The sequence below is a fragment of the Belonocnema kinseyi genome, chromosome 2 (genome assembly GCF_010883055.1).
Source record: "Belonocnema kinseyi isolate 2016_QV_RU_SX_M_011 chromosome 2, B_treatae_v1, whole genome shotgun sequence".
NCBI classification, from domain to species: Eukaryota; Metazoa; Arthropoda; class Insecta; order Hymenoptera; family Cynipidae; genus Belonocnema; species Belonocnema kinseyi.
Genome location: NC_046658.1, coordinates 19,844,423 through 19,872,035, shown reverse-complemented (window position 1 = coordinate 19,872,035; position 27,613 = coordinate 19,844,423). Strand labels below are relative to the sequence as shown.

The 27,613-nt window shown below is 32.4% G+C and overlaps 1 protein-coding gene across 1 annotated transcript in view; it reads left to right on the top strand.

The window, feature by feature from the left end:
* Positions 1 to 27,613, top strand: part of LOC117167957 (kinesin-like protein KIF13A) — a 576,826-nt gene that overhangs the window by 260,281 nt on the left and 288,932 nt on the right. Inside the window, exons 5-8 of the mRNA XM_033353225.1 lie at positions 13,389 to 13,636; positions 13,711 to 13,825; positions 13,945 to 14,157; positions 14,249 to 14,512. Coding sequence (XP_033209116.1) covers positions 13,389 to 13,636; positions 13,711 to 13,825; positions 13,945 to 14,157; positions 14,249 to 14,512 — 840 coding nt within the window. The remainder of the gene's footprint in view (positions 1 to 13,388; positions 13,637 to 13,710; positions 13,826 to 13,944; positions 14,158 to 14,248; positions 14,513 to 27,613) is intronic.

Genomic DNA, 27,613 nt, shown 5'->3' with positions numbered 1-27,613 from the left:
CAGGAATCACGAAGAAGTGGGCAAAGGATCATTTCTATACAAAGCAGCGGAGGAGGCTGCTGAAACAGTCGGACTTGACTTCAGTATTAGGGGTGAGCAAAACGCATTAAATCTAATCTATCTCGAGTAGTCACTCCTGAAAGCCCGCATTAAGAAAGCACAAGTGAAAAACTTTCGTGAACAGCTCCTCGATAAGAGGATGCACGGTATCTTCCACAGAAATGTCAAGGATCAGTCAATGTCTTGTGAGCTAACGTTTGCTTTCCTTAAATCGCCTGGATTGAAGTCTGGTACAGAGGGTTTCATTTTTGCATGCCAAGAGGGTGTCATTTCTACCTTAACATACCGTCGCCACATTTTGAGCCAAGACATTCCCGATGATAGCTGCAGGGCGTGCCATGTACACCCCGAGTATTTAGCTCACATACTATCTAGTTGTCCAACACACGCGGGAACAACCTACATTCAAAGGCACAATGCGGCACTAAGAGTGCTTTATTACCATCTCTGTCACTCCTACGGCATTCACCTTAACATCGCTCCTCTAAATGTATTCTGCTTTGAAATTCTAATTTATTACGTTACCTTACTTATATTCGTAAAAATTAGCTATCAAATCTACAACAGGTGGTTAAATATTTAGTTCTTCCTCGATATTGCGTGTTACAGCTTTTAAACTTCATACATGCTAGCGCTCTTTTTCAACAAATGCCTAATCTTAAATCCGCTCTCCATATTTAATATAAGAATTTACTTATTAGTTCTTATTTTCAGAAATGCCCTTTTTGAATTTTAAATTTTCAAATGTGATGCAATAAACTTTAGTTGTTATATATGTTCTTAACTATATATTTATAACCTGGTCTTTTTTCTTGATATGTTAAGTTGAGCTGCTTTCTAGACCTCTCTGTGCATGCAAATTTATTAGTGGCGAATAATTAAACTATCTATGTTTTGGTGAAAAATTATTTTTATTCAACATGGTATAACTTCGCGAAATTTTGATGAATCGATCTCGAACATATTGCATTAAAAATTATAAGATCTCGATACAAAGGAAGAAATAGTTTTGAGACTAGCACTAAAGCAGCACATGAATCTCCTAATTTCAAAAGATTGTGAGTTCGAAAACGCTCTGTCCCGCCAATCTGTTCAGTAATTTTTCAAGTACCAACATGATTTTTTTTCAGAAGTTTCCTATTATTTTTTCAATAAAAAACTATGCTCCAAAATTCACTGTCTTCAAAAACTAGCCAATTTCCTTAGTTTTAATCAGATTTTCATATCTGTAAGCAGCAAAGAAGTTTTTGGAATATTACAACATTTGCACCTTTAAAATGATCCCTCTTTCATTAAGCTATAATTTTTTTTTCACTTTTTCAACGTCGAAGCCAGAGAACTCAAATTTTCTAGCCGATAGTAGTAGTTTTTATTTTCATCAGGATTTTTTAGAGGTTTTCCGGATAATCCCGAATATCTTCCAATTACTATTTTTGGGAAGGACGCATGAACGAGGAACAATTTTATACCTCTTCTTATGGCCTCTTCATCCCTCTGTTTGCTGGCAGTGGTAGGCAGCCTGCATGCAGATAGTCAATAAGTGTGAAAGAGACGGAACAATCTGATCGGACCCTACCTCTTTCACTCTTGTTAAGCTAAATATATTTAAAAATTTTTAAATAAAATTAATTTTATTTTTATTTAAAAATATATATTTTGCTCTCGTGGACTTTCTGCAGCAGGCTGTCTGACACTGCCGACAAGTGGGGTATGAAAAGGCCTTTACCAGTCTGGGAAATGGAGGAAATGGATTAAATTGCCAGAAATTAATAACAGCAAAGTTTACTCGTAGAAGATAAATCTGTTATCTATTTCTATTTACATTGTACTTTTGCATCAGAAATAATAAGATTCGTAAAATTTTTCACAATTTTAATTGGAATTATATTGATAAATATAATCCTGTCCATTCTGTAAAAATTCCTTCCATGCAGTCGAAAACAAATTTCATTCAAAAGTATAAAAAAACCTGGGAAAGTTAGGCTCAATTTAAATATTAGTTTTTACTAGTGGTCGTTTTATGCAGGCCTCACATACGCCCCCCCCCCACCCCTGTATCACTATATTGCACATTTTATTCAGTTAAAGTCCCTAAAGTACCCTAATTTCAAGATTTGGTAACCTATGTCCAGCCCATAATGTAACTTTCAATAATGTCACTTTTCTTTCAATAAATTAATCCATGAGTTAATATACCTATCTCTGAATTCTTTTGAATTCTTGTTTAATATTTTAGGGTATTTTTAAATATTTGACGACATCACATCTGGCAGGAATTTTACCGCCAAGGTTCGAAATTTCGCGCGCGAACTCCGGAACCGTTATCACACACTTAACAAGTCAAAGCTGCTGACCATCAGGCAGCATATTGTTGAGAAAATACGGATACTATCTGACGCTAAGAGAAGTCTAGAGCGGATTTGAAATATTTGAAGGATTTAAACAAAATTCCAAGGAATTATTAATTCGTTTGAATAATTAGAAGGAATTTCAAAGCTTCTTAAATATTTTAGGATAATGCATCTTCTAAATGATTATTTATTTATTTATTGTGAGAAATCATAAGCCTAACAGTCAGTGGCTACAATAAAGATGATCATATAGCAATATTGCCAATACGCGGAATAATAACAGGGCTACCATATACAATTGCTAAGATAATTCTTAAATGGTATATTTTTAAACAATCGAGTTCTATAATTAGTAATCACAAATAATTATTATAATGGATTTTAAAGCTTCTAATGGATTTTTAAACAATTTCCAGGATTTTAGGAAATATTATTATATAATATAACGGAATTTTATAATATTTTATAACATTTTAGTACATTTCAAAGAATTTGTTTATTAGTGAATGTCTATAGTTGCATCAACTGCCAGAGCCATTATTGACTGTACTTAGGGTTAATTATAAACTGCAGGCTATCTGTGGGGTATCTGTCGTACCAATGCTGTCGGTAGCACTAACAAATAATTATGGGAGAGAATTGTAACACATAAACTCGAAATGCAAACACACATCGAATTTAGCAAAGTTAAAATTTTTGAATTAATCCACAAGAAGTGTCCGGGGACGTACGTTAGCATGTTCGCTATCGTTCCCCAGATTTTTAAGACCAGATTTTTATAATTGTATGAAAAAAGCCGGAGGAATCTAACACTCATAAAATCGATATTAATTCATAAGCGCCACACAAATTAATTAAATTCAGCGAAATTAATTTCTTTCGAATTAAACCACAAAAAAGAGTCCGGGGAGGTCCGTTAGCATGTTCGCTATCATGTCCCAAACTTTTAAGACAAAATATTTATTATTGTAGGAAAAAAGCCGGGGAAACCTAAAAATGGTAAAATCGATAATTTTCTGAGTATAACATGCCCATAAGGTATTTTTTCCAATTCCTTGGTATTTGCAAGAGCTTTATAATATTTCAAGGGATTCCAAAACTTTTTAAAAGATTTGAAATATTTTAGGCTATTGTAAAAGATTACAAAGAAATTTCTAATTGATTTCATTATTTTAATGGGATTTCAAAGAATTTGTAATATTTTAGGGGTTTTTTTAATATTGCAAGGCATTCTCAAGAGATTTAAACAATTTCAAGGGATTTTTAAAGATGTTAATAATTTAAAGGGATTTCAATGGATTTTAATATTTGAATGAATTTCAAAGAATTTATTTACAAGAAGAAAGGGATTTCGTATTGAGACAGTCCGTTCTATTTTCACAATTAAAATTAAATCATAAAGTTACGGGCGAATATTTATATTAATACGCCTCTCACTCAAAAGTGGGCAACCAGGTAGAGCTAAGGGGTGATTCACGAAATCATTCAATCATACGATCGATTGCGCACGCCATCAGCTAATGAGTGGGATAGCGTGGCACCAATGCAGTTTATATATTGATCATCTCTTAATTACCAGGACTTCTTACTCGAGGGTCTACGAGGTGTAAAAAATCTTTATGCGAACTAATTGTTGATGTATGGAAAGCTTGCTTAGAAACTTTTTCTTCTTTTTATATTAAATAAAACTATTTCTAGGCAATAATGAAAGACGATATTGTAAAGGTCTGCAAAAATACTCCTAAAATGACCAATTTTACTCATGAAAAAATTTCTGAAAAGGAAAAAAGAGCAGAATTAAAAATTGCTACTTTTATTGCTGAACACTGTGGTATTAACACCGTTGATCAGTTAGGTGAAGTTATCACACAATGGAGGAGTTGATAGAAGATATAGGAGACTGACATTACTTCCTCAATGTAGGCGAAAGCACTACGATAAATACGAAAAATATGTGTCTTATGATCCGCTATTTCAGCCGAAGTCGTCGTAGAGTTCACATTGCTTTTTGTCGTCTAATAGTATTGGTATCGGGAACTGTAGAATATATGAAAAACAGTTTAAAAAAGCAACTCGAAGATGACTAAAAAATTTAGTTTTTTTGGTAAAAAAAAGCCAAGCATGGTTTTACAACAACTCGAATGGGAACATTAATTACACGCAACTGAATCAAATTATAGCCGATTCTAATCCAAGAAAAATTTCTAAGTCAACTGGAACATTTCAACACATCCAGACTCTCAGAACGCGGGGATGCAGGTTATAAGTTTCAAAATCTGTATCTAATGTATCGTTGCATCGAGAATAAATTATGCCTTACTTTTTTACGCCATTATTTAAAGGAAGTAATCTCCTTAAATAAACTGTTTCAATCACATTCAGTGGATCCACTGAATGTGACACTGCTAGCTTGGTAGACGGTTGATGTTACCAAGTTCTACTGCACGGCGTAGAAGCGAATGCTTTAAGAGTCGCGAAGATCGTCTCATTTGTTTACATTATTGATGAGATGAAGTATACTGATAAGTTGTTGCAGTTTGACTCTTTTTTAGCGAATAGGCTGAATTTGTTTATGGAATCAACAAAGAATGCCCTACCTACGTCATCTCTTTTCTACGATAGTTTGCAAGTTTATAATAATCATTAACGATTTAAACAATTTTCATAAACAAATTCTAAGTTTGGCTATTTTTCAACGAATAGGCTCACTTTTTTACATATTTATCTAAGAATATCTTTCCGGTAGCATTTTTCTATTATATTTTGCAACTTTTCTAAGAATTATTAATTATTTAAATTATTATCTATTTTATTATTATTTTTCAGTATTATTTATTTTTATTTATTATTATTTATATTAGTTAGAGGTCGACCCTTTTTCAACGAATAGTGAACCTTTTCGTTGAAAAAGGATCAAGCAACGAATAATGTATTATCAGTGACTTTTTTCTCCGATTCTATGCAAATTTACAATAATCATTATTTATTTAAATCATTTTCATAAACAAGTTCTGAGTTTGGATATTTTTCAACGAAATAGGCTCAATTTTTTGTACAGAATTATGTAGAAATATTTTTCCGATAACTTTTATCTATTGTTATGCCCCAAGTAACTTACCTCATGTTTTATTTTATTTATAGAAGGTTCCTCGTTTTAAATTCTAGTTTTAAATAAACTAAACAAGTGGGATGAGAATAACTACTAACTATCAAAATGAAATAAACTACATATTAGTTTAAGTTTTACAGATCAATTAATATTGATTTAAATAATTACAATAATAAAAAGTTAAGTTTGAGAGATCATATTAAAAAAATGTTACAATGCAGCTAGATAGTCTTTTCATAAACCTCCGGATTACTTCTAATTTGATTTTTAGTCCACGTTAAATAGGAATGACCTATTGATCAAACAAATATTTTATAAAAGAGAAAATTGTAAAGAGGTGTCAAGTAATTAATTACTTACGGATCTTTATTTAAGTTGTTGATACGTATCCAGCATCTCTGCAAAAGCAGTTCGTCTTTCTGTCGTCGGCACCTTGTATGGGGGTCCGTAGGGGGTGAACAGTGCAGAATACGGGTCTGCAGGCTGAGGTGGCCAGGTCAGTGTACGAGTATCTGGCCTTCGTTGTCCCTTTGTGCCAGGTTTTCTTTTGACAGGATATTTCCGCACAAAAGTTATTCTTCAAAGATTTAAGAGGCATTGGTGTTAGATTTTTGACGGGCCGAAAATCTTAGACCGGAGTTTAGGGTTTCGGAGATTCTGTTGTCGTATATCTGAATTTAACTTAAATGTCTCGAAACAGTCCGAATTAAACTGAGACTAAACTGGACTAAACGTGAATGATATTAGAGGTAGGGATTCATCTTGGTTTCAGTCAGCGTTGATATTAATTATGTAGATGAGTGGTAGGAGCCTAATTATCCAATGGGCGTTGAGAATTATATGTAAGCCCACATACGGAAAGTGTCGTAGTAACTATTATGCCTTATATCCCTTCCTGAGTACGAATATTCTAATGCGTAGAAGAGCGCAATATCTACATGTGCTCTTTTAATTGTTTGTGAGGGACTCATTCTCCTATAGCTCTCATCTTGATTAAAATGGTTATTGCTTTTGGATCGAAGATGCTGCTTTCGTTGCTATAGGTACCAGAATTTTGTTAGCGTATGAGATTGAAAATGCAGCTAGCTTTTCTGTTTGCCCTGTTAATTAATTTATTGCTTTTTAATAAACGTGTGCCTGTTTTTTATGCGAAAGCTGATGCGTACCTCATCTTGGTCTGTTGCGTCATTCCTGACAAATCTGATCTTCACGAATGATTTTAACCATATTACGTTTGTTATAATAAGATTTTGACAGTAATAATTGGATATTGGGCATGATCTTGTGATTGGATATTTCACTTGTTGATTTTGTATTGAATATTAATGTTAAGTAGTTATAATATATTTTTTATAATTAGATATTATAATTATAAAAGTCGCGGGACGTAAAACAATGATGCTTTGCAAATTTCCAAGAATTATTAATCATATAAATAACTTTAATAAACGAAAAAAGAGTTAGGCCGTTTTTCAGCTAATAGGCATAGTTTTCTTAGGCAATCAACACATCATTTATTTCTAATAACTCTTTCCTGCGATACATTGTAAATTTATAAGAATTATTAATATTTTAAACAATTTTTATAAACCATTTCAGAGTTTGGATATTTTTCAACGAATAGACTCAATTTTTTACATAATTATCTAGGACTATCTTTCCGGTGGCATTTTTCTATTCTGCTTTGCAAATTTCCAGGAAATATTAATTATTGAAACAATTTTTATAAACAAATTCTGAGTTTTGGATACTTTTTAAAGAAATAGGATACATTTTTTTACGTAATTAACTAAGAATATCTTTCTGTTTACTTTTTTCTGTGATTTTTTGCAAAATTCAAGATTTGATATTTTTAACCTCACTTACAAAATGTAGCACTTCTCTTTTGTTCTGAGAAGATGGATGTTATATAAAATTATTATGTGGATTGTAAAGAAGAAGAAGAAGGCACTCATGCGAAGCCGGGTAAAAAGAAAAGTTATTAAAGTAAAAATTAATTCCATGGTATATTATAAAACTTCATTCCCAAATAAAATAATTGCATTTAAAGGATTTGGATGAGGTCAGAGCATGTGCATGAGGTTCTAGTGCAGGTAGAAAGCGAGCAAGATCTCATTCTTCGTGTTCACATGGTTATATTGCACTCAAGTCACTTCCTTCCCCAGGGCAGATAAAATCAAATCCAAGATTTGAATAGGCTTCCATACTCATAGAAGAACCAGATTAGAAAAGTGATTTTCAAGAAAAGCAAAGAGCACAGTTTTATTCTCATCTTCTCATAGGTATTGTGACCAATCCTTCATCATTGGTGCATTTATCTTAGCGTGAATTCTTCTTAGCATTGACTCGTTTTTCACGTAACATAGCCACCACTCAAACTTCTGTATGCATTAAGAGGTCTAGAGGCTAACTTTGACCTAAAATTTTGAGAACGGCCCCCTGATTATGTGTTATACCTTGCTAAAAAAAGTCAGGAATCGTCACAAATTGTTAGAAGTTCTAACGATTTCTGTCCATTCCGACCATTCTCGCCGAGTCTGATTATTTCTGAAGATATGTTGATTCACATTGTATGAGGTAGCTTATCTGCTAGGACCACAGGACGGCTAACCGAAAAGGATTAAAAATTATTTTTTTTAAATGTTCCCTATAAAGATTCAAGAGTTAAAAATTCAAAATCTACGGGTTTCGACGATTTCAAATACCTACAAATTTTGGTATAAAATTTAAAATTAGAATAAATATAATGAATAATAAATAAATAATATAAATTAAATAAATATAATATCAACTAGATATCTTCGAAATCCTCCGGTTCGCAGAAGTGATTACCAAAATGCTTCACTCTGAGGCCAACTAGCACGTCACAATCACATAAGATGTGATGTGCTGTCTCCTTCCGGAAGCCACATTTTCGATAGCGCAGGTTGCTGTCGACCTTCATATTATTCAGGTGCTTCATTAAGTGGCAATGGCTCGTAAGCATTTTTACCACTACTTTCACGTCCTTTTTTTCCAAGTTCAGGAGTTTCTTAGATTTTCCCAAAATCTAATCTAATCTAATATCAACAGTCACTTGAATTTGTCAATGGCTATGATGAAAAACAGGGTTCACGCGAATTAAAGTTAGAAAAAAATCTTCTTAATAATAATGCATCTGAAGCCTGATACATCATTTAATAATGATTTTTAAATTAATTCCAAAATTAAATAAAATGATAAGAAACGAAGAAATAACAAATACATCAGTAATGATTACAATAATTATTTATTAATTTCTAATTATTTTTCTGTTGGCTTTTTAATAAAATTGTGTTTTATAAAGAACTAAAAGTAAAATAAGAAAAGAATATTTTAAAGTTTGTAGTGGTATTTATTTCAACCTTTTAGCAGCATTTACATTGGAAAATTATGAGACTATTCTCGACGCGTCGATTGGCAGTTTAATACATAATACTTTTGTTTGTAATTTGGAATCGGTCGGGGTTTCATGGTTAAATTTTCGTCAAATGAATAAATGTCAAATTCAAAGATTAAAACAAAGAACGTGGGGAAGGAAAACCGCAGCGCTGTGTAGTTGGGTTTTAGAGTAGGATCGAAATGTCCAAATAACCAAGTTGGCCTGTATTTTTGAGAAAAATGAAAAAATAGACGTAAAATCGACAAAAACCGCGATTTTTCAGGTATATTTTTCAAAAAAAAATATATATATTTTCTCGCCCGGTGGACTTAACCAACATATTTATATGTCTTTTGGGTCGCTGAATTCAAATCTGAGGCCCAAATAACCAATTTGGCTCATACTTTTTCGAAAATCGCAAAAATAGGCGTAAAATCGGCGAATACAGCGATTTTTCTTTTATATTTTGGCAACAAAAAAATTTTTCATGTCCGGTGGTCTAAATCAGCATATCTTTATGTTTTTTGGGTCGCTGAATCTGAAACCAGGGTCAAAATAAGCCATTTGACTAATATTTGATCGAAAAAATGCAAAAGTAGAGGTAAAATAGACGTAAACAGCGGTTTTGCCTGCATGTTTTTGAAAAAAAATATATATATCTTCATCCCCGGTGGACTTATCCAGCATATCCTTATGTTTTTAGGGTCACTGATTCTGAATCCGGGGTTCAATTAATCCAGTTGGCTACATATGTGGTAAATTAGAGGTTCTAGAAAGTTGAAGAGTAATCGGCGATGACATAAAAACAATTTATAAAATCTATTTTGGTATGGAAGTTCAAAACCAAAGTGAAAATTGGGTTCCTCACAAACTTTGCAATGCTTGTTATAAGGCATTCAATTAACTGAAAGACAGAGAAGGAAATAAGAAAACTCTTAAGATTCAAGAACCTACGATATGGAGGTAACCTCTTCGGAAAGAGGAATGCTACTTTTGCATGGCAAACCTGACAGGAATCAATAGAATAAAGAAAAGTGCTATCGAATATCCTGATCTACCTAGCGTCACTAAATCTGTTGAAAATAACGATGTTACAAAAAACTCAACAAATTTATCACTTGACAGACAGGCGACTGAAGTAGCAGAAAATAAAAGTACTGATGAAGATTTCGATGTTGATCGTGATGATAGTGACATTTCAGATTATGGTAATGACGAGGATGATGATGAAAGCAGCAATGTTAATACAGAAGTGTACATACCAGACAATGAAAAGAATAAAGTTCCTAAGCTATTTACGTCTGAAGAATTGAATGATTTATCGCGAGATCTCGGTCTCCCTAAAGAACCCGAGCTCTGACGATTTCTGACTTTTCCTCACGATTTCTATCTGGAAATGTAACAAAAGTGATCAGAAATGATCAGAAGTCCTGAATTTTTTATGACGATTTATGACTATTTTTAGAAACCATCAAATCACTAAAATTGACTTAATATACTTGTTGCCTTAGTTGTTCGAAAAATCCCTTTTTTTAACAACAATTTTATTTCGATTGGAAATATTTCTTTTTTTCTTTTGTAGATTACGTGTCTAAAAAGCAATTTGCATTTTTTCGGTTCTATAATTTTTGAATCTACCTGCAAACATGGTAAAGTTACCCTCTACACCTTATAGCGTATACAAAAGTGTTATTGGCGGCTAGATTAACGAAATATCAATAACAATACGAGTAGATCGTCAGGTGGAATAATTTAAAGGAGGCGCTTTAGAAGGTCAGCTTTATGCAATGTTCTTGGCTTACAGTAAGCACAGAGAGCAGGGGGGTACGCTTTATTTTCATGCTTGAAAAACTCATCAAGATGTCCCTCCTGCTGCTGACATGCAATGAAGAGATCACGAAAAAGTGCGCAGTAATTTTCTAGTCTAACGGTTTGGGCTTCGACTTATGACTGAACATTTTGGCTGCAACGTTTCATGAAAGCTGGGCATTTATCGCACGTAATGGGATCCATAACATTTCCCGAAGAGGTAGTCAACCTTTCCTTTAAATGTTTTAAACAAAAGTTTATATTTCAGAAGATAATCGATAAAAAACGTCCGCAATTTTGAAAACCACCACCCCACCCCCCTGCAAACGAAAATTGTTTGCCACCATTTCAAAATAATGAAATTAAGGTCTCCTTAACATGTCCACGAAGGCCAGGGCAGGCGGAACAAATTTTTCCCGGGTATTGAGTGACGGAAGCAGGATGGGGGGGGGGTATGACAGAATTTTTTTCAGTTTATAATATATAAGTAATTTATTTCATTAATAAGCTTACAAAGACATTATATAATATTTATATAATAAACTATTATATTAATATAACAAATAAATATACAGAAATCGTTATTCTTTTTGTTTTAATGTAGCAAATGTGCTTGTTCGCAGCTGATTTTCGATAGATGTGATTGCACGTGCAATGAAGAAAAGGTAGTTTAACCGTTTCTTTCTTATTCTTATCAGTCTCATAAACTCTACAATTAAATCGGCTAAGGTAGGATTGTGAGTTAAATAATTGATAACGGTCATTAACGACTACAGGAATGTAGATAAAGCCCAAAAAAAATCCAAATATTTTTAATGAACAGTTAGCTGCGTCTACTTTCTATTTTCCCGTATAACAACCATATTTTGTGGTTGAAGAAAACTAAACTTTGTTACATCAACAAAATATTTTTCGAAGCCTGTAATTTAAAAAAGTAATTTTATCTTCAATTGATGTTATAATAAATTTTGTTTTACAAAAAAATGTAGGATGCTCTAAAAGTATAGTTTTAAATAATGATGAGATCAATTCATTGACGCAAATAATTTAACACAAAAAACAATTTTTTGAACCCACCAAATATGTGGAATAATATTTGTTTCAATTAATGCAATAATAAATGTTGTTTATTATAAGTAAACTGTAAGCTGCTTTTTAGGACCGAGTAATTACCAAATAAAATTGAACTTTCAATTAGTGTAATAATAAAAACATTTTTACGGTGAAGTGTATGTACTTTGCTCTTTCGGAGCGTGTAATTGTGAAAAATAATGGAATTGGAATGGAAGCTTCTATTGTCTAATGAGAAGAGTTTTCAATAATTGTTGGGTCAATTTTTTTACGCAAAAAATGAATCTTTGCATAATATATGTCCGATTTCCTCATAAATATTGTATAAGGAAATATTTTTACGAATCGAAATAAAACATTTTCAAATAGGGTAATATAACTGGTTGTCAAAAAGAAAAAAATTATTAAACTTTCAATTCATTTTCAAAGCCTTCAGTGAGACAAAGAGCAACAAAAAATAGCAAAAAAGTCTTCAAAGCAGAAAAAATGAAATGAACACGAAAATGAAAAAAAAAAATGAAAATGAAATTCATCGTTCGCATTGGGACTACCATGTAGCGTCGGGAAAAAATGCGAAAGAGTCAATTTTAAATTTAAAAAAAAAATAAAAAAGACGTAGAAGACAATATTGCGTCAAACATGGGAATCTTGATACAAATCTTTTTAGCAGATATGAATTATAAATAAAAGTAATGTAAAAATATAATGTAATTTTGAAAACAAAATTTTGAAATTCGAAACCAAACATCTTGTTTAAATTTTCTCCATATCTTTATGTGAAAATTTTTATATCTTTGCATTTTTTCCGTTAATTAGAATCGGGGGGGGGGGGGGGGGGGGGGGGGGGGGGGGGGGGGGGGCTCAGCCTCCCCTTCGACCGGGGCTCCGCCCCTGAACCCCGTCATGGGACTTATGTTAACACAAACTACGATATTTGACAGTTTGTTAGCAAAGCACATGCTTTTAGCGAAAAAAATTAGGTGCCCACAACTGGTAATATGTTGTTTCTAAAGCGTTTGGTGAACGATTCCGTACGATTTTATCAGACAAACCTTATTAAATCTGCTGGTTTCAGTGACAAAAATTTTTTATTCAATCTCCGTTTACTTTTTTTATGAAATAGAGGGGGCTAGTACTACACTTATAAACAGCGCTTGTAGAGCGCAGTAAATCGATGGCTGATCGTACGAAAGCCTGTCATTTTTTAATTTACCTGAATATTTTGTATTATATTATTTACTTTTTTATTATTTTTGATTTTTCAAGCCCTGTCTTTAATTCCTACTTTCGCGTTTTCCTAGATTCCCTGACAAAACTTGTTTATAGTACTCTGGTTGAAATCAAAACATTTACTTCATGAAGATGCTGATCTGCTCATGTATAATTTTTTTCGTTTTTCAGAATCCAAATAAGTTATGCTATTAATAAAACATTTTTAAACTATGCAAACAAAAAACGTTTTAAACTCTTGATGTAAATAATACTTTCAAATGTCAATTACAGTATTGAACTAGCATTAAAATATTCACCAAGAGTCACACATATTTGCATTCCTTTATTGATTTCTTCGATTTTTGCTTTATTTCAGGACATTGATAATTTAATGACAGAAGGCAATAAGTCAAGAACAGTAGCAGCGACGAACATGAATTCGGAGAGTTCTCGTTCGCATGCCGTATTTTCAGTCATCCTTACACAAACTTTGACAGACCCGAAAAGTGGTGTCAGCGGTGAAAAAGTGTCTCGAATGAGCTTAGTGGATTTGGCAGGAAGCGAAAGAGCTGTAAAAACTGGAGCTGTAGGCGATAGGCTTAAGGAAGGAAGCAATATCAATAAGTAAATTCTGCTCTATTGACATTGACTTTTTATCAAAAATCAAGTTCCAGAACTTAGGCCTTTAATCGTTTCAGATCGTTAACGACTTTGGGTCTAGTCATCTCAAAACTGGCAGATCAGAGTTCTAGTGGCAAAAGCAGAGACAAGTTTGTACCATACAGGGATTCTGTTCTTACTTGGCTCTTAAAGGTAATGAACAATTCGGAGCATTTCTTCATTCCGAATATTTAATTCAGTTCAGTGAAAGAGACTTCTTAATTTTTTTAAAACTTTTATAATTGATAATCATTTTACGTACATGTTTTCAGGATAATCTTGGCGGTAATAGTAAAACCGTAATGGTTGCAGCGATATCACCAGCAGCAGATAATTACGAAGAAACTCTTTCCACGCTTCGTTATGCAGATAGGGCCAAGAGAATAGTGAATCACGCAGTAGTTAATGAGGATCCAAACGCAAGAATTATTCGTGAGCTTAGGCAAGAAGTTGAGGCGCTAAAGGAGATGCTTTTGCATGCGACGGTATACTCAGGAAAATGTTGTAAAATTTTATTTTGTTTAGTCTTAACTTATTCTTATTTTTACCATTTTTTATTATTGTTTCGCTGCATAGGGTCAAGGCTCCATGGTAGTTCAACGACGAACAGACATTACAGAGAAGCTCTCGGAATCCGAACGACTGATGAAAGAAATGTCACAGACTTGGGAAGAGAAATTGGTGAAAACAGAGAGGCTTCAACACGAAAGACAGCAGGCTTTGGAAAAAATGGGTATAAGCGTCCAAGCCTCTGGTATACAAGTCGAAAAAAACAAATATTACTTAGTCAACCTCAATGACGATCCTAGTCTCAATGAACTACTGGTATATTACTTAAAGGTATTTAAAAAATAGTAATTTAAATTGAATACATTAGAATATATAATAAATTCTTTCATTTGATGCAAAATCAGGTCGTCAAATTAATTCGGTGCCTTTATTTTTATCTCTTGTAACTCTTAGCAAAACTTGAATCCCCCCCCCCCCTAAGGTAGTTTTATAGGGCGAACCTTAAAGGGATTTATTGGTATTATAAACGGGATGTAGGTTTTCGGCCGCATAGTTGAATATTTTTATTATTTTTTGCATGCGTCATCTAAATGTTATTCTATATTGTTGACATCAGCCGTTTTTTCAACGAATGTTTATATTTTGTTTAATAATTAAGAAGGATTACAATAACGGTGACGCTCAGTGTCAGCCGTGTCTGCATTTTCGCCGCCTGCCTATGAACACTTGACGATACGAGGCAGACGACCCATGGTGGAATTGAGGTACTTTTAAGCCGAAGGTCGTCTGAAATGAAATGTTCTTGTTGAATGTAAAAGTAGGTACCCTTACGATTATTTTAAGCCTAAAATCTTTTATCGGTGGCTTTTCAAATAAATCGAATTTTTAGTTTTTTTCAATAAACGCCCAATGAAAATTTTTTATTTTGACCTTAAAATCATTTAGTCGGGGATCCAAAAGCACTTGAGCGTCCATTTTAGGTCCTAATGATTTGATGATTGATTCTTGTGCAGAATGTTCTCTTGATTCCGAATATATCTGGTGCACATACCGAATTCCCGTTCATTTTGTTGTTATTTGACATATTATATGTTTGGATAAAAAATGTCATATCTGAAAATTCTTAAAGTTTTGAAAATATGTTTTCATATTCATTAAAAGAAGTGTGATATAAACAAATTTTACTACAATTACGAGCGGCCGCGAGCGTTGCAGGTGACAACATTGCACATTGCGTATAGCCGAAATCACAATAGGTTTACAAGCAATGTCGATGATGTAGACTCTTTGACCTTTTTTTCTAGCATCCCGATGTCAGGTCGATTTTCCGGGATTTAATGATCCGTTCGGATGGTTGGTAGTGGTTTCAAATATTCTCTTTGAGCCATTACGCAACAGCCATTAATGATTGTGCTCGATGGATTCGTTGGTTGTCTCGAAATAATCGGCAATGGTCAACCACGTTCTGATGTAACACGTGTTTGCGATCATTCCTGGTGCTGACAGCCTTGTCCTGTATCGCAATGACGAATCCTTCCGTCTCTGGATACAGAACATCCTTTCTTAGCCAAATATTGTTGTCTCACTATCCACTTTAAGCTGATCTAACGTTTTGGAATGCTCGCCGTGGATATCTTTCTGCCTCCATTGTATTTCTAATTCCTCTATTATTTCTGTCCTTATATTCAAGGCCCCATCTGAGGACAAATTTAAGGGCTTGTAGTCAAGATCCGCTTTACAGATGTTGCTGTAAAAAGCAATATTTCGTTTGCTGTTAAAATAGAACTTCAACTGTGTAACTTGTGACTCACACAGTTATTTGACATCTACAAAGCCCCTAACCCCTATATGTCGTGGTAGAACTACCCTTCCAATCGCTGAATTTTTGTGGTGCATTTGGTGCTTCGTCGTTTCTACGCGGACTATTTTGTTTAACTTTTCAAGGTCGGCGTTAGATCGTATGCTGAATACCCTTACATTCAAAATTATACAGATATTCATATGATTCGCCTGCAGCAATTGCCTCGATGTTATTCTCGAACTCTTTCTTGAACTCTGTGGTCCCTAATTCCCCTCTGATTAAATGCACTGTTCTGCATTTTTCTAGTTCGAAGCCCATGTGGATATCATTGGAAAACTGCTCTGTAACATCGATCACTTGCTGTAGTTTCTGGGCTGAACTAGCGTACAGCTTCAAGTCATCCATATACAGGAGATGGGTTACTTAAGGACCATCCTCATTATCATGAATTCTGAACCCATGCTCAATGGGTTCAACGCTAAACAGAATCATAGTGCACTGAAGGAGTCTCCTTGAAATATACCCGTCGTAATGCGTATTGATCCACTTATACTTGGTTGTCCATTATCAAAATACTTGATTCTTGTACCCCAAAGCCTCATCGCGTGACTTAAAAAGTCAATAATGCGTGGGAAGATTTTATAAAGTTTTAAGACTTCCAGCAAATATTCATACAGCATGGAAGGAAATGCTTCTTTGTAGTTAATGTATGCTATGTGTAGGTTCCTTTGATGCTTATGAGGTTGAGTCATGGCAACAGCGTCTATAGTAACTAGATCTTTACAGACTCGTGAGTTTTTACAACATCTTTTTTGTTCTTTTGTAAGGATGTTATTCTCAACGAAATGAGAATATACCTTATCTGCAATGATAGCTGTAAGACATTTATAAATTGTTGGAAGACAGGCTAACGGTCGAAATTCAGATGGATTTTGAGCGTCTGGTTTTCTAGGTAACATATACGTAGTACCCTGGATCATAAATCCGGTTATCAGATCTGGGTGTTCAACGATCTTCTGAAAACACCTTGCCAACGCAAGATGCGCACTTGTTAGGTACTTGTACCAGAAGTTGTGCACCATGTGCGGAGCTGGAGTGTTCCGATTACTTGCCTTTTTCAAGGCCGCTGAAACATCCAAAGCTCTGATGTTTTTCACTTGCATTTTAGGGCTATCACTTGGTCTTGCTTTCTCCAGTTTGAACCATGCAGTGTCCAAATTGCATGTCATATCTTTTAATTGAGGGAGTTCGGTGTCCTGCTGGTTATTTTGTTTTACGCTCATTTCACGATAGCACCTTCTTTCATTCTTGTATCTACGCAGTCTGGCAGTAAAGACATCAAGTATGTGCCGTCGAGAGTCCATAATCTCATCCAATATTGCTGGTGTTAATGTCTCGATGTGTCGAGGGAAGATGATTTTAGTAACATGGTTTATTAGCTTTCTGCTTCTATTTCCTTTTTTATGTTGGGTTAATCGAATCAATTTGCACCTCACTTTGCTGACATCCATATCTGATCTGATCTTCCATGTTGGATCTCGGTCCCTTTCTGGGACAAAAACTGCATTTGCAGGCCTAGTATTGCGGCCCAACGTTCTAATGTTCGCCAAAGCTGCACAGTATATAAGAGTTTGCACCTCTAACGCAGTTTGTGTCGCGTTCAAATACGTAAGTAAAACGTTGCTGTTGAGGTTTTCTGTTAGTGCACGCAGATCATTTGTGATGTTCATTTTGGGCAGAGAATGCCTTAGTGTCGGTTCTACATATCTGAACTCTAGTAAAGCATGAACAAAATTCCTTTCAAGGTTCTGAAGTTTTTCTAGAATTTCGCTATGCACATCATCGTTATAAATATCCGGATGTGGTTCTAGTGAATCCGGTACACGATGTTCATTATCACTAGCACCTATGCCTACAGCTTCAATCAAGTCTTCTTTGTCCACAGATTCCAAAGCGAGTTCATCAGTAGGAAGCTTCTGTTCCACTTCCATTTTGATAGCAGCTATTTCAACAGCCGAAAGCAATCTGTTTACAGATATTTAGCGTTTCGGATCTGCGAGATTCTACTCATTTATTTTTGTGGCTAGCTCTGGGTATTTAAGTAAGAAGCGTCCATGATGTTCTCGCCTCACACTTTGCCCACATTTCTCTGCCAAAAAATAAAGGAGCATAACACGTCTCTTCATATAGTAAGAATGTCCATTTTCGTCGCTTTTTTGGTTGCTGAATCTCTGCTTCTGCCTCTAGTTGTATAAGGCCGTCCACCTCTCGAGGATGTGGTGGTGTTGGATTATCAATAGGTTGAGGAAAAACAATAATTGCTCCTGCTTGACCGTATAAAGCGGCTTCCTCTAACTGATGTTCAATGCCGTCATTTGAATGCCAAATCGAATTGTTGTTTAATCTCCATTACTCGGTCTTCTGTGGCGTGTAGATTGGTCCTAATGTCCTTCACCCCAGCGATAAGATTTCTTAGTGTGACTTTCTATATATTAGGATACTTTGCAGCAAATTTCGTTCTTAAACTGTATCATTTTCCATTCTCGTTTCAAACTTCGCACTTTCGTAATAGAGACGCACAGATTCCTATTCTATTGTGGTATCCCAGTTGATGCTCTTCAACGGTATTTCTGTTCATTACTTGTTTATTATTATTATTATTATTATTTATTCAAAATTTTTATTTAGGTGAACCCTGTTATACATAATAGCCACGGACTAAGTCAAGTGACTGATGAGATTATGATGTTATTAGTCAATCTAATACGATGTTTGAATCCTCCTGCGATGATATTTTAGTCATACAGTTACGAGCAACCTAAATGTTTAAGAAGTGGAGTGCATCTTGCAGGCACATTGCCTGTAGCCGAAATCACAATGGGATGTATAGATGCATGATTGACATTCTTCCATATGATTTTCCGGGATGTAATGATCCGTTTGGATAGTAACATCCCAATATAAGATCTAAGCTTCGCTTTCAAAAACGGTCACTGGAATGTATCTATAGAAAAGCATCCATTCTTTTAACAATCCTAGGTTTAGGGCAAGTTGTTCATGTATATCCCCGCTACATCATTATGTCTGTGCGTATATTCTCTCTGAGCCATTACGCGACAGCCATCAATAATGTGCTCGATGGATTCGTTGATATCTCCACACAATCGTCATCGCTCAACCAAGACCTGATGTAACACATGTTTTCGATCATTCCTGGTGCTGATAACCTTGACCGTTATGGCAATGACGAATCCTTCCGTATCTGGTTACTGAATACCCTTAGATTGAAAAATACCCAGATATTTATATGATTGTCCTGCAGATATTACCTCGATGTCATTTTCAAACTCTTTCTCTAACTTTGCGGTCCCTAATTCTCCTATCATTAAATGCACCGTTCTGAATTTACCTAGTCTAAACTCCATGTGGATATCATTGGAAAACTGCTTTGTGACTCTCTGTAAATATCATTGATACGTTTTTATTAAAAAAATTTTGTTACGAAAACCTATTTTTTTTACAAAAATAACGATTTTATAATTCCTAAATAAATGTTTTTAAAAATAAAAACGTACCAATGAGTTTTGCATAAAATATTTTAAAGAATAAAAAATCCCTACAGAATTAGTATTAACTTTTACCTAACGTGAGAAAGAAAAACATTCAATCCTAGAAACTATTGTTAAATAAATAATGAAAATAATGAAATTTATTTTAAAAGTTCGCCTTGCGTTCTTTTCTAAAACTTGTTATTATTTACTATAAAATATTTTCCTCGATTTCATAAATAATTTTTAACAAAGTTTACTTTTTAGCTTCAAATAACTTAGTTCACGTTTCATTTAAAAACAAGTATAATTCAAATTTCCCTCTCGTCTTGAGTCTTAAGCTAAAATTCATAAAAATAGTTATACCGGAAAGCAAATTTTCGTAACTGGACACATTAAAATTAATTAAATTTGTTTACAACGTATAATTTTATTTCATTTTTTAAACTTGCAAATTTCAAAAACTAAATTTTTTTTCAATTCTGCAAAATAAGAAAAAAATTGTCCAAAGAAGCTTCTTTTTTTACAAAATTGTAAAAAATATGTATTTTTGTCAAAATTGTTGTAATTTTTAAATTAAAAATGTTCTAGAATCTTTTTAAGACTTATAAACCTTCTAAGTATTTTTAAAAATTTTTCGAATTTGTCTTAATATTTTTTTAACACAAAAAAAAAACGTTCAGTTGTTTGAATACTTTAAAATATTTAGTAAGTATAATAGATTTTTTTGTAATTTCCTAATATTGATTACGTTTTCTTCAGGAATCTCTTTTTGAAATAAAGAAATCATTGCAATTTATCCAGGGATCTTGAGGAAATTGTATTGTGCTGTTAAAAACTGTAAAAATCTTTCAGATTCTCTTGCAACATATTTTAAAATCTTAAAACTTAAAATTAACCTTTTGAAATAAAATCTGAATTATTTTGAATTTCTCCAAAATCTTATTGTCCGTATGGTAGCAGAATAAAAAAATTAAAAATAGAAATTTAAAAAAGTTACTATCAAATTATAAAAATTTTCCTCATTTCACCCTCAAAAAGCTTTATTCTATTACATTACAGTCATCGGAAACTGTAAAAAATTATATTTTCAGTTATTTATTATCATTCTTTTCTGTGGATTCGATTAAAACAATTATGATAAATAATTCCAAATCTAAATTCCTTGATAAGCGAGAATAAATCAATGTAAAATGGATAAAATAGCAAGTTTCAAATTATTTTGAATACATAGTTTCTATGTTGCGAGTTCTTTTTTAGAATAAGACCCTTTAGTTCATGTTTAATTTAAAAACAAGTATAATTCTTAAGCTAAATTTCGTGAAAATAATTATGCCGAAAAACAACTTTTGAAATGAATTCATTAAAATTACTTAAATTTGTGTAGAATGTATAATTTTAGTTCATTTTTGTATAATCTGAAGTACAAAAATGTTCTATTGGATTATATTAAATAATGCCCATTATTAACATTTAATTTAATATTAAATTCAATGTTAATATTTTGCCATGCATTTGCAACGATCATAAGTCAACTGCATAGTTGGCGCCACCACATGGCCACTGTTAATACATAGTACATTTTCAACTTAAAGTTCTAGGGGGTTGAGTTAAATTATAATATGTGTCGATTGAGGTTATAACCTCAATTTCCGAAAGCTAACCTTTCCAAGAAGAAAACACTTGATACTTCTTTTTTTTAAACGAATTGTCAATATATTCAATATTACAAGGGCAATAACTATGCGTAAAAACAAAGTAATTAACGAGATCAACCATAGTAATCTCAGGTAGCTACTCCAAGTCTGTACTCAGATCTCGTTTATTCGACGCGTGAGGATTATAGTTTTCGATTATTTTCATTTTATTTTTGTACTTTTCTCTTAAGGTTAAAAAAAAACGCTTGGCATCTTTGAAAAACACGATATCCTTCAAACCTTTAACGCACTTCCCAAATTTCAAAATTGTCACCACAAACAGTCACAACAATGCAACCTGCACATTATAATTTTTCTTGTGACAAAGATTCTTATACCAATTTATGAGTGGGCCGGCCGTGTTTGAATTAAAAAAAACACCTTTCTATACTCGAAAATTGAGTACTTTATTGGACAATAAAAGTCAGTAGGATTACAAAAGGGACGATCGTTCCCTTGGAAACCGTTCGCTCCATCACCTCGATCTTGCTTGCTCGAACTACGCACTGCCGGACTGTCCCATCTCTTTCTTAATATTGCGAATTCATTCCTCGAACTGTTTACTCGAGTATAAAATCTTTGAGCTTGCTTGGTAGCCTTACCCCTCTGAAACTTCGTCTCCACGGCTTCGCTGATTCTGGGATATTTGGAGGTACGTTATCTGTCAGTGATTTCTCTTTAAGGATAACGTTGTCAGTTTTTCTGATAGAATTTTTAACAGGTTCGTCCACGTTCTTTGGGTCAAGTTCGTCTGCGTCAGTGTTAAAGCTGAAATTATCTTCTTCGTGGGAAGCTCACCGTATTTTCAGTTCGCTTACTTGAGCTGTTGTTGCGTATCGTCTACTGGGAGCATCATCTTGTAGTGTAGCGACTCGAAATGTACTGCCAGGTAGGACTTGAGTTATGAAAAGTGGACCACGAAATCTATAGTGTAATTTTCTTGAATCTCCAGTCGACTGCTTAGCTCCTTGCATAAAGACGATATCGCTTCTTATATCGTTCTTGGTCAGTCAAAATTCTCTGCTTCGCCTCCTCTTGGAGTGTTTTCGGTTGGTAATATTATTCGTCCCTGGTCAGTTCCCGCAATCTTCCTTCACTATAGTGGCAAATTTATCTATACAGGAGCTGGATCCTAGCAAACATAGTTACAGAACAGATCTCTAAAGGTTCTAGAACACAAAATAACGTATTCTAGAACAGGTTAGTAACAGATTACGATTATGCGAGTAACTATGCCATCCCCCACATGCTAGAAAAATACTGTAACAGATCGAGAACTCTGTGACATACGATCTATAACATTTCTAGAACAATTCTAGAACTTTGGTACGCTGCATTGTAAAAAAATCTAGGACAATTCTATAACAGTTCTATAACAATTCTATAACAGTTCTATAACTGTTATGTATAAAAGATGGAACAGGTTATGTACCCCTTGACAGCAAATTTGATATCCCGGGATACTCGAATTTACCCCATTTATGTCCGGGGAATTTGATTACTTTTCCATGAAGGCTTGGACTAAGTCAGTGTTTTTCGTCAGAAATTGCTATTTTTAATTTTTTGTAAATTATATTTTTAAGAAGATTCACAACTTTTTCACAACTTTAGTTCATTTTAGTCATTTACACCGGAACTAGTAACGGTTTTCACTGAAAATGTTGATAAATATTTCAAAGAAGATTAATATTTTTAGGACCTTTTAAGTTTGTGTTAACATATGTTCTTAATTGATGAAATCAGTAGCAAATTATAGAAAAATATTGGAGGCAAAATTTCAAAATTGTGTTTCCTCAAAACACCATTCTTTCTCGATACTTCAATTTCTTTTTAAATTTAAATTTTTCTTTATGACTTTTTTACAGTGTAGAGTTTAGCCAGATTATCTTGAATGTGTAGAAATAATTCCAAAATAACGAAAAATGCCCCATAATTTCGTCCAGATTCATGTGCAAAACAAAACATTCTATCCTTATAAAGACTGAAAAAGCTACATCATACGTTCAAATTATAACTTATGTATTGTGATTCCTAGATAACTTTTCACACTTTATTTATACGTACTTTTAAAAAAAGTTAATAGCTAATAAGTCGATAATGTTTAGATGACAATTGAATTAGATAGATCTAGAAAGTCAGGAATCCGAACGAAATAAAGGCTATTTTCCGATATTTTATAAATATTTCTTGAATTTAAAAATAACTTGGGTTTAAACTAACCTAAGTGTGGCAAATTATAGAAAAATATTGGAGGAAAAATGTCAAAATCGTGTTTCAAACTCAAACATATCGAAAAATGTCCTATAATTTCGTACAAATCCCCATGGAACGCAAAGCATTCTGTCATTACAAAGCCGGAAAAAGCTACATCATACATTCAAATTGAAACTTTAAGTATTGAATCGCAAATATGTCTTAACAGCACGGACATAGGACGTCTGGCCCATGTCGTAATGAAATCGTAAAGATGTGGGCCATTTATTTGCCCTCTGAATTTTCATACTTAGTTACATCAAAGATATTAGGTCCTAGATACGGTATGGGTCAGTGGTGGGGATGGCCGACATATATATTTTTTTTTTCGACTATATCGAGGTCTTCAACTTTTCACCGTTTCTATGGTAACCGCATCCTCCTAGTACGTTAGCGGCAGGGGCGGGGACGGGGCGCACTCCGAAAGTTGTTGAATTCCAAACTGAACGTGATTTTCTGTTTCTCGCGTTCGCCTTCGCCATCATTATAGCAATCTTTGCTATATTTGAGTCGATCGGCTGGCTCTGTACGGCCCGTACGTCAAAAATGTCATTAACACTGAGTTACCTAATTATATTCAAATTGAAGTGAGCCTAAAAATATTCTATTTATTATTATTTTAAAATTTCGAGACCATAAATAAATTTTTTTAAATTCTTTTCGTCCCTTAGAATTTTAGTGAAATTTCTAAAATTATTTTTTAAAACTTAGTTGAATTTAAAATTTAGCTAAATTCAACATTGAAATGAAATTTAGGTGGATTTAAGAATTAAATAAAGTTTAGTTAAATTAAATTAATTTCTCGTCTGGTTTTTTTAAAAGAGAAATTTTCTAGATATTAAGTAAATAAGTTTTAAAATAATTCTATTCGTTGTTTAAGATTTATTGTAGTGCAATTTAAAAAATTATTTTGTAAAACTAAATTTAAAGATTGAATACAATTTAGATCATTTCAAAAAGTAAATACATTTTAGTTAAATTCAAAATTTAAGTAAAATTTAGTTAAATTGGAGTAAATTTCAGTTAAAATTGTAGATGTTAAATGGTGCTAAGTGGTGTTAGGGAGTCTTTTTAAACTTTAGAACTTTAGAACTTTGAGTCTTCATAGTTCTAAAGTTTTTGGTTTGAAACTTTTCAGAAGTCGACTATGTCAAAATATAAAAGGAAGAGTTTAAACTTCAGCATAACTATTTTGCATGTAAATACTTTATTATTTCACAATTTTATTTCAAATTAGAGGTATGTTCGCAATTAAATAATTATTCATTCAAAATTATGCAGTTTCAAAAATTGGATTATGACTTCAGAGCCTTTGAAATTAAAAGGTTTTAAATTAGAGAAACTTGAAATGAAAACATTTAAAATTACAGTGTAATTATGTTCTTTTAGAAGTGTAAAAATAAAACTATTATTATTAAAAGAAACTAGTTTATAAATTAAAAATTAAAAAATTTTGAATATTTTTAGAGTATAACCTGTCAATTCAAATCATTTAATTTTAAACGTTTTAAATGAAATCACATATGATTCGGAAATACTTTTTTTGTATCTTTAGGATATAAATAATTTAAACCTGCAATAAGCAGATTATTCTATGTCAAATCTCGTGAAAAATTGGAATAAATGTAAAGCCTTCGAAATCGAAAACTTTTTATAATAAGCGGAATTTGAAATTAAAAGGTTTTAATATATTTTGAATTGAAAACTTATTCAAATTGAGTAATTTTATAAACAGAAATGTCAAGAATTGTATTATTTGAAATTTTTTTCATAGAGTTAATAAATTAAAAATTCAAGAATTAATAATTGTTAAATTTTGAATATGCCTCAAGTATAACCTGATAAACTCAAATTATTCAATTTTGAAATTTTTGAATTGAAAATTGAAATGCAGAATTCTAAATGTTTGTATTTGGGGATTATCAGATTTTGGAGGCCTTATATTCAAAACCAAATTAAATTTCAATGATAAAATTTTAAATTGTTTAAGATTTGATTCTTAAATTCAGAATTGTTTTAATGCTTTACATTTTTAATTTTACACTTTTAAAACTTTTCTTAAATATGAATCATCGAGAAAAAAATATTACATTTTAGTACACACGACTTTTTTTACGTACAAAAATTAATTTAGGAAATACCTAGTGCGTCAAGGTAAACAATCCGTCGAGAGGGAAAAATGGGTTAAGCCAAATCTGCTGTAGGCATGAAGAAACTCACTATCTTCGTTTTGACGTATTCTTTACGTATACGCTGCAACGCGAAAATGACCCTTACGTCAAACTTTAGAGAGTAACTTTTTTCTCCAAGATGAAAGAAATAATCACGGCTTATCACATAAAAAATTATTTCATAACAAAATTTCGTCGCTTATTTATTACTTGAAAAATCTTTTCTTGTTTACAAGATTGAAGAAGTAAGAAAAAAATCTTTATTACTTTAAATTAAAGATTGGAATATATTGATTTTTAAAGAACCAGAAGCTTTAAGCATTATAACGTTAGGCGTCAATAATTTAAAAATATCTTCCTTTTTAATTCAATAGACTCAATATTAAAATGGAAGTTATAATATTGTCAGAAATAAATATTTACTTTAACGCAAGTACCTTGGTGACATTTTCAGCTTATCATGTTCAGTTGCAATTTTTACATCATGTCTAATTGTCTACTGTGTTATGAATTGCAGTTAGAAGAAAGTTGTCAAAAATACAATAGAGCGGAATTAAACTTCGTTTTTTAATGAAGATCTTTGTCTAACAAAAAGTGCCAGATCATGTATTTTTTGGTTCGATTCATAATTTTATTCAAATATGAAATTCCTTCCAAATTTCTTTTTAATTGTGCAATAAATAAACTTTTTTATTAACTTTTTCAAATAAAAAAGTCGGGTTTTTTGCACATTTGTCATTCTTTTTCTTCAAAAACCTTTTTTTGTTAATGAGGTAATTAATTAATAATGCATACACCTTTAAAATTTTATACAAGAAACTGATAGTTAATGAAATATTTAAATTATTAGAAAATAAATTTGTTTACGAACTATTTTAAAAAAGTAAGTTTTTATATTAAAGGAAGGAATTTAAAATAATTATTTTAGCAAAATCAAAAAATTTGAATGGTGAAAATTTTGAAGTTTCAACTTATTTTTCTCAATAAATACAAAATAAAGAAATAATTAAATGAAACTAAATAAAAAACTAAGGAAACTTATATATTTATTAAAAATAAAATAAAAACGGCGTCAAATTCTTTAAAAAAATATAGACCATTAAAGTACATAATAGTTCAGTGAATTTATAGCATTGCTTTATATTATTTTTCATGATTGCGGTTTAAAAACTGTAATTAGCTCAGATATTAAAACAACAAAAATACGAAAATCATGACAATTTTTATGTCAAGTTTTAGTATAAAATTCTAATAAAAAAAATTAAGCAAACTTAATTTTTTTCTTAAAGTTAGATTTTTGGAGCAGGGAAAATGACATTTTGTAAGATTGAGTTACTTCTTATTTCAATTTGAAAAAATGGTTTATATTTATAAAATGGCCTTAGCTAAACTGTAGAAGCAAGCCGTAATTGCCTTTGACTTTCGAAAATGCTTCTTACACTTTACAGCTGTTAAAAAACTCATATACCACTGAATTCACAAATATTTAAAAAATGCAACATTTCAGAAGACATTTGTCTAGGTCTATAAGGAAATTATAGCTTGCTTTTCAGAATTTTTATTTATTTAACCAGAAAAAAATAGTGAGGACATATTCAACCAAAATTCTGGTTGATTTAACCAGACAATTTTTGTAAATTGATTTAAATTTAAATAAAAATTAACTGTATCTGCAGATTCACTTTTCTACTAATTTCCAAAAAAATTATAACTTAAATAAAAAATAAACTTTTAAATTCAAATTTGTTATTACTATTTTATACTAATCTTTTTGCTACATTTTAGGCCTAATTTTGATTTCAAAAAGTCTTTAGAGTTTTCGAATTCCTTCAAGACCTTTTCTACTCAATTAAAATTATTTTTTCATTCGCGTACAAAGTAAAATTAGTCTGCCGCGCCTCTACAAGTATGTGGAGGAATTAATCGGTACATATCGCACCTCTACAAGTATGTGACCGAAC